Source organism: Varroa jacobsoni, unplaced genomic scaffold (genome assembly GCF_002532875.2).
Source record: "Varroa jacobsoni isolate VJ856 unplaced genomic scaffold, vjacob_1.0 scaffold_977, whole genome shotgun sequence".
NCBI lineage: Eukaryota > Metazoa > Arthropoda > Arachnida > Mesostigmata > Varroidae > Varroa > Varroa jacobsoni.
The window spans coordinates 277,913-286,596 of NW_019213879.1; the positions used below are offsets into that span (position 1 = coordinate 277,913).

Consider the following 8,684-nt stretch of genomic DNA (forward strand, 5'->3'; position numbering starts at 1 on the left):
ATCTGTTCCAAGTCAAGCAGATATGATTCTTACCAAATTAGCAACAGCCTTTTTCCGTCCTTTCCAAAATTATAGTAAGGCTTTTTATTATATATATATATATATATATATATATATATATATATATATATTTTTAAACTCTTATAACTTGATAAGTATGAGATGTTTCAGGAACACTGGTATTTTATGAATCAAAGAGTAAGGTACTAGAAACGCAGCCTATTTTTTAACGTAGCGCACTGTCGACCCTTTATAGAAATTACATGCATCTTGATTACTTTGAAAATAGGATTCAAAGATAACTCATGCAACTGGTCGATTTCATTCTATGATGGCCAGATCAGTGTATCCTGATGGTTAATCTTTTGTGGTGGCTTTTGCTTGCTCGAAACGAGCTACAAAGTCGTCCAGGCGTTAACTAACGAAAAAGATTTAACAGGAATTACTCTTCATCTATACAAATCTCCTAGCCATTCAGGGTTCTGGTAAACACATTATGAAGGCTAAACCGTGTTCAATGATTTTCAACAATCCGTAATTGTCTATCTCCTCTAACCAGATACTTCAACATTGAGTAGCGGTATATTGCAAATGCGCTAAAATTGTCAATGTCTAATATCTCGGACTGCGTCGCGCTTCTATAGGTTGAGAAACAAAAATTGTCTGAAGTCACACCTTGACTTTCAACATATTTTTTACGATGCTGTTAGAATAGTTGAAATTTATTCTATTCTAGTAGAAATCTAGAAACAAATTACAGTACCGGGTTTAATAGTCCGGATTCGTTTTCTTGTAACGCCACATTTTGGTAAATGAAACCTAAAAACTGCCGTTATTAAGATTTTGCTGTTAAACGATGTATGTCCCTTTGTATCGAACCTTTAGGAGTTACTATGCATTTTGCATGGAATACTGTATTTTCTGCTAGTGCCTGCTATGTATCTCTTTCTAACGATCTACTCAGTGATGAATCTGCATGTGGTCGTATGGGGCACGCGCGAAAAGCCACCAACAGCGGAAGAGCAAAGAATCAAAGAAGAAGAACAGCAAGTTAAATATGGTAAGTGCTAATAAATGTGACACTCTCGGGAAAACACCAAGTTGAAACACTATAAAGTTCACGGGAGCCGCTACTTGCATGCTTCTCTTAAATACTACAGAATACAATACAATTGGCAGGTCTAAAACCCCTCAAATCCCTTTTAGACCCCCTTACAAAATATAGATATGAGTCGATTTTTTCGAATCTGAGTCGGGCTCCAGTTGACGTTTCAGCGATGTTCGTGATTTAGTTCGGCCCACCGTTAGTCGGCGTGCAGAAAACGCAAGAATCAAGCTAGCCTTCGAGCGATATCAACTAGACGTACCAAAAATTGTTACTAGGAGACTATACGATTTATCTCTTTGCGAACCCATAGCAGGCATGAATACCTCCGCATCGCCGTAGATGGTTAACTCCAATTAAAGTGGCATTCTGTTTTGGCGCGTGGTAATCGATAGATCAACTGATATATAATATAAATCCTTAATTATATCATTTTATTGATTTGTAGCTGAAAAGGCGAAAAATTCGATCGTTCGCCAGTTGATCAATGCGATCCTAAACTGGCGCAATGGCGACACTACCCTGAACAACACTTTGGAGGAGCTCACTTCAAAAATAGACAAAGTGTTGACGATAGTGGGTTCCTCAAATACTGAGATAAGCGCATCATCTGGCGGGCTAACCAACAGTAACCGTAGCGATAACGAACCACAACAATCAAACGCAGGTACGTTGTGTTTATTTGTCAATTATATCATATTCGAATCGTAAACAGAATCTATTTGAATTATAAAACTATGGTCAACAATGCGCAAATGAGATAACGTTGTGATAGCATCAATTTGTATGATCTGGGCGGGCAGCATATTCATCTAGATAATTATAATAGTGTAAAAGATATCCATTTGTAAATAGAATTAATTTGTGATGGCTTAAGAGCTGTCTAGCAAGAGCTTAAAGAGAGCCCATGAACACTTGCACGCTTCTCTCGTTCTAAATTCTGTCGAGGCTGAATGTTCAAATTCGAAATTAAATAAGTGGTACAATGTTCAGCATATCATAGACATTATCATTATATGGCTTCAGCTTATCAGATTGACAGAAGCAATATTTGTGCCACTGCTGCGAAAGCCCTTTTTCTCACTAAACCGATGTGGATGGCGTTGCATCGAAACATACGATAACAGTACATCCGGTAGGACTAGAAAATTCGAAGCACCAGGCTTGAAGCAACGCGCCCAGAAACATATATAGCTCTTGTATGTTAACGATGGTTAACAACTGTTTAAAGTAGAACATTAGAAAAAAGCTGCAGAAACATATCAAAGTATAGTAGAGAAAATTCCGACTGCGGGACGCCTTGGAGAAGCTTTTGCTCAATTAACTTCACCGGTCTAAAGATTCATTCTTTTGAATAGTAACGCTGCGCTCTGTCTAAATCTAAGCCTGTATCTTTGCGCATTCTCATTCTTTATACGTCTTCTGTTACTAGTTTTCAATCTCCATTTTATTGCGCTTGAACGTGGCATAAGGAATTGGTTAAATGTCATGTAATAGGCTGTATTGTTATCCGGCAGGCCATTTAAGACAGTACGACGGTAAGAAGTAAGGCGTGAGTGACACCGAATAGGGTCCATATGTGTTAAGGATTCATATAGTAATATTAGTAGTCTGCATGGAAGATACGGAAATTCTATAAGGATTATCATACGTTTGTATGCAGAAACTGAAGGCGAAGAAAACAAGGTTGAGTGCGATGTCTCTGAAGTCGCAAAAGAGGTGGATTTACCCCTGTGGAAAACAGAAAGAATGTGTGCGTGGCAATCTGATCCTGAGGTTCCTACAGGACCGAACACAGAACTGCATGAACATGAAGTACGATTCTGGAACGATATGTTGGATGTGAGTATTGAAACAGTGTTAGAGATGCGGTTAACGACCAGGTGAACCAACGACAGTAAATAAAGTTGACGTAATCTAGCTTTAAATGGTATAATGTTAGTCGAAAAACTGTTTGGCTGAGCCAAATCTAAAACTAGTTACAATATTTTTTCTTATTATGTTCAGCCTATAAAATGGAGTGCTTCGGGCGTAGGCGCACAAAAAACATATCGAAATATAGACACATGATCGTAATAGTCATCATTAAATATTTGACCTAAATATCTGTTTGTCTGAGATGATCTATAAGGCGATGGCCTATCGGCTAGAACACGACCTTGACGGCTCTATTTTTGGCTATCAACGAAAAAATTGTTGACTTCAAGTATCGTTACACCTCAGCGCAACTTCAAATCTTATATGAATATGTTATTTGTTATGTTATCATTACAGGAATTTCTCAGACCACCTGAAGAGTCAATTCAGGATCGGAAAGCGATGCAGAGAAGTCTCATTGAGCTCCGGAACAATATCTGTTCTGCCTACTTCATGTTGAACGCTCTCTATGTTTTGGCCCTGTTTTTTCTGCAAATCAATAAGGACAGCCTTTTCATAGAATGGCCTTTTGGTGGAAATCACACTATCCAATTTGTGCCGATCACAAGGGTAACTAAGATTCACAAATGTCAAACATATTATATATGTCATAAGTGGTAGACCAAACGTGTAGCTTAACTACTTTATAATGACGGAATATTGAAAGTCTCCGATTTTTTTTTTCGGCATCAACCGTAGGCTAGTTTTGTATTTTATAATGTATATTTGTAATTTAGTTAGAATTCATTGTCGGCTAGCATCTTTTCAAAAACCGTAAATACATTAAAACACATACATAGAGGATTGCATCGAAAATGCTGGGGGTGACAAGTAAGAAAATGAAAGCTTAATGATTCTAGAACAAAGGGCCTAGAAGAAATACAAAGTACTCTTAAAATGAATGTACTTAACTGCAAGTTTCTCTAACCGAGACAAGAGTATATGCAAAGTAGACTTTCCTAGTAAACTTTTTTACGACAACTTATTTGATTGATCTACTAATTTATCTTGTTTCTTTTGTTCTCTGTTTTGGCGGCGACTACAGCAAGTAACAATTACGCGATACTACCTTCATCTCGACCCAATTGGACTTGGCTTCGTGGTATTCTTTGCCGTTGTACTGTTCGTACAATTTTTGGGAATGCTATTACACCGGCTTGAGACATTCAAATATGTTTTGGCTGTTGCCACGGTACGGGGTCAAAACAGCCGAACTGGACGACGAGGAACTATAACTCAAGGCAAGTTGAATTCACAGCGGAAAACTACGGCGCTTTCTGAAACCGAGCAATCGGATACAGAAAATAAGATGACATTTTAATCGAAGGCTGCATAAAAATAAAACTATCGAAGTCTCTACAAGTTCTACCCCAATACCCGGTATATTAGCGCGTTCGATCATCATAGCAAAGCCTCCACTAATAACCAGCACGATATCATTGGCCTAATCATAAATGAGCCAGAACTCACTAAATATTAACCGCTGAGAAAAGTGATTATAAATTAAACAAGCTTACAAATTGTACTACTCAAGCTGCTTTCTTCATTGAAATTAATTTAAATAGAGAATGAAAAGTTCGACTGAAACCAAGCCGTTCTAAGCATACGTATAATTCTCCAGCTGTAGGTCATCAACCGAGTGAACTACTGAGTAACGATAGTCTCCATTCTGCGATATCTGAAGAAAGGCACGCTGACATTACTGACAAACTGGCCGAGACGGAACAAGCTACAGAAACAGCCTGTGATGAAGTCATACAACTATGCGACACCCTGCCCTTCATACGTTCTAATGTGTCCTCGACGGATACTGGAGAATCGAAGGAACGTATTGATAATCATGGTAGGTCGTCGTGGGGCGATAGGTATTGCTGTCTTTTGGGCTCATCCGTTTTCGTCGCATTAGTAAAAAATAACGAAAGCAACTTCCCAGAAGTTCCTTAAACCAGAATCTGAAATCCCCTCTAGCGGTATTGTCATGCATAATCCTTTCGGGCAGAACCTTGCTACCATTTAGTCGCAAGCGGATCTGTCTTTGTGCTGAAGGAGATGTGGCACAAGTTGGTATTTGCTGCTAAGCTAAGAATAAGGTGGGTTTGCGGAAAAACGCTCTCATGTTGTTCGTACTACAATTCATTTTGTTGCATGTAGATCATCCCCCCGGCGCACAAGGCGATGCAAATTATGACCTTCTAGCAATCCAGTTGGAGCATTCGTCCTCGGACGCTTTGGCGCAGACAACAGGCAATGCTGCGTCGGCCGATAGCCAAGACGTTCCATTCTACGAGGTTACACTCGTTGATCAGCACTTTGTCCCGTCGAACGAACTCACAAATCGGACACATGCCAGTATGTTACGATGTGGGCTATTTATATACAGAGTTCGTTAAAGATTTTTAATGTTGCTGGGAAACTCTAAACAATGGTACAAACGGCCTAACTTAGACTTCATCTTGTCTCAAGCAAGTGTTCTGGTCCTTAAATGCTTTGTTCGTGCAGTTTTATGTAAAGTGAAGCTTACCAAATTGAATTAGAGCCTTTTGTTGTCAGGTGACTCATCAGAACTCAACGAATATTCGATGTCGAAATATTCTAGAAAAAAACGACAAGGTGTTGGATCGAAAGCGGTTTCTGTCACGTGGACACACCTGGCGTCTTCCGCGGATTCCAAGAACCATTTCTGATAAGATCGAAATGGTTTCCGTAACTACCAATGAAAGTAAGAAAGCTGTCTACGACTATTTCGTACGGTACATCAAAGTATGTTTATTTCGAGTGCAAGTAAGTCTACGTGTAAAAGGTTATTGTATTAATTTCACTGCTCATCTGTTGTTTTGTCAACTACTATGCTACGGAACACGAATTTCGGCTCTCTATGGTGCTTTGGTGTAGTTCTCACATTTATATTCGAAGCTGGCTCACAAACTTGTATCGATTTACTTTAGCATTACCGTACACCCTTCAATTTTTACTTGTCATAACAGTGTCTATGAAGAATGTCCGACAAGCAGTAGTTTCCCGTTACCTTCTGTTCCTGTCAAATTCAGATTACATAGGATACATACGAGAGACAGAAAATATTGAACGCAGTAAACGCATGTGAGACTTAAAAAGCTAATTGCAGGTAGCGATGTTACTGTGAAAACTGTTAAGCTATTAAGGCTTATCAAAGCAAGAAACTGAACAAAGAACAGTACCGAAATGGGCATTTCGCATTTTACCTCGAATTCGACAAAGGTCGAGCGAACCTCTGTTGCATTATGCTAGGCCTGGCAGCCCAAACAAATCGAGATACTCAGACCAGTACACCACCCAGTTGGAGTTTTTTTTATCAAATGACTGGCTTGCATTAAATTCGCACGTTTCAATATCTATATGACACGGTCGAACGCGTCCTTAGCCATCAGTATGATGCCTTCTACTGTGTGATGTGTCTGACGACTATAACAGCAAAAAAGGCCCGTAACCCAAGAGATAATAATTAACTATCCGTATTAATTATATCGATAATTCACTATATGGCTGAATATCGACTTTGTGCTACACAAAGAAAAACAACCAAAAAATAAGTATTACATAGTGCTTTTTTTCATTCTTGGCAAGATACAAGGCAAAAAATGCCCAAGATCCTTTAATTTACAGGCTGATGTATGACTTAGTGAACTTCTATATATTTCCAGCAAAACAAGACTGAACGGAGTTCAAATCCTCTGCATGTATCGTCGCCGTTTCTTTATAGCTGATTCACGAAGCGCACTCTTATCGGAGAGAGTAGTAAATAGGAAGCATACATGGTTGACGAAAAAGGAAACAGACAAACTATCGAACACCTTTTAAAGGTGTATATTGTCATAATACATACGAAATATCTGGTCCACGTTTATGCATTCTAGCAATGTCTTTTTTTTCCCAACATTAGTCGAATTTAATTCAAATATCTGAATATCTTTTCAGAGTTGCGCGTGGAAAACGTTCGGTCATACTCTACGCTCAGTATGAATGTTTGAATTATACGTGCCTCGATCTACGTAGCAAAATAACAATAGAAGTGCGGTAACAAATGATCTACTCAACAAATGTTGTGCTGTACAAATTGCTAGCGTATTATTCTTTTTTTTTTCTTTTAATTTAGCAAAGCCGTTTTGAAGCTTTCAGGGACGACGAGTTGACTGAAGTTAACTTCGATTTACAGTGAAACAAGCTCGGTAATAAAGAACGCCACTACCGATAACGACTGTAGAACACGGCATTACTTCACCAATCTATGGCTTGGCTTTATTCTCTCTCAGAATCCCCACCCTTTCCCAATCCTATTCGCCCTCTCCGATACACCTGCGCGGCATCTGCAAACCCACAGATGTGGCCAGAGGAGCTCGAACAGCATGTAAGGTCACCTGTACACATTTGCTTAGCTTACATGAGAGTGTCTCTTTGAGTAAACATGGAACAGAGGCGATCCGCATAAATTATTCAGGATTAAGTTTGTGCAGTTGGATGGCAAACCCATGGCCATAGAAAGATTTCAATTCTGAAACGGCAAAGCCGTAAAGACTATTTAGTTTGTTGCGGACAGAACTAATTTCAGATAAACCTTGTTTATAAAAATTATTCACAGGGGTTGTGCTGTCTTGCCAAGAGAAGCAGCGCAGACTAGTAATGTAAAGGAAGCCAGACAACTTGTTCATAGAAATGTGTGGTACCTAAGATCTCTAAGTGCTTTCCTAGTGTCAGCTTTATTGTGATTTGCCTCTTATTGGATAAAAGATCAAGGACTGAATAGTCATTCTCTATTTGCGAAAGTGGATACAACGGGAAACCACAATAGCCTGAGGTAAGGATTCAATATATATATAACAATTGGCTGTGATGCCCTGGCACGCCCGTGCTAATGCATCACTAGCCGAGCTTGTGAGATAAATTATACACTTTTGTAACTTTGAAAATTAATTTGGCTATTAAACGTAGATAACGCTTCTCCATGGTAGATGAGTTGATAACGTATTTGGTACTAATATTAGGGACACGTTGTGGTCGAGCATAGACACTTTTTAACTTGTGCTGGGAGTTCGGGACTAACGTGTCAGGGGCAAGTGAATTCGTTTGGTTGAAATCCATTTATGAACGATGCGGTGCGTGCTATTGCCCATAATGAATGTCCCAATGGGGTAGACCCGTAAAGAACTCTCAACAAATCCATCCTGAGTGCATTTGGCACAGGAGGATTCGTTGCCTTTTATGGAACTGCTTGTTAATTGTAGGTATTTCCGCGCTCATGCTAACGTCCGATTTAATTCAAGCCTTACAAGTCGTGCCTTTGTAAATGGAGTGGACTTTTGCTTTGGCAGGGATGATTCGACTGAGACGTTCCGGAGTTTTGACGATCTTGTGCCTGATACCGGGCCATTAACATATAGGAAAGAGGGCCAGGAAGTGGTTGGCGATTTTTTTTTATTTAGAAAGGTATGCTCTATTGCAATAGTCGATTTTTATGTCAACTGCTATGATTGCTCCCTTAGGATATTCATTTCACTAGGTTCAGCGAATCAATGCATTTGATCCTCCGCTTCTGGTCAAGTTTTGGAAAGTAGTTTTTCCTTTTGTATTTATTAGTGCTAGAGAGAAGGAAAGTGCTATTTTCCGTATAGTGCCGTTTCACTCGAAT

At 39.3% G+C, this 8,684-nt stretch overlaps 1 protein-coding gene across 7 annotated transcripts in view; it reads left to right on the forward strand.

The window, feature by feature from the left end:
- The window catches only part of LOC111265514 (chitin synthase chs-2), a 21,761-nt gene extending 14,474 nt beyond the window's left edge, over positions 1-7,287 (forward strand). The window contains exons 20-29 of one of the 7 annotated variants that reach the window (XR_015313085.1): positions 886-1,060; positions 1,554-1,772; positions 2,769-2,947; positions 3,380-3,592; positions 4,068-4,263; positions 4,644-4,865; positions 5,174-5,371; positions 5,619-5,741; positions 6,703-6,861; positions 6,977-7,287. Coding sequence is in view for 6 of the 7 variants with exons in the window: in XM_022842264.2 (XP_022697999.1) it covers positions 886-1,060; positions 1,554-1,772; positions 2,769-2,947; positions 3,380-3,592; positions 4,068-4,263; positions 4,644-4,865; positions 5,174-5,371; positions 5,619-5,741; positions 6,977-7,029 (1,578 nt within the window). In the remaining variant the exon portion in view is untranslated. Of the gene's footprint in view, positions 1-885; positions 1,061-1,553; positions 1,773-2,768; positions 2,948-3,379; positions 3,593-4,067; positions 4,264-4,643; positions 4,866-5,173; positions 5,372-5,572; positions 5,742-6,702; positions 6,915-6,976 lie in introns of those variants that run through there. The other 6 variants (XM_022842266.2, XM_022842269.2, XM_022842264.2 and 3 more) reach the window with 6 other exon arrangements.
- The last annotated feature ends 1,397 nt before the right edge of the window (positions 7,288-8,684 follow it).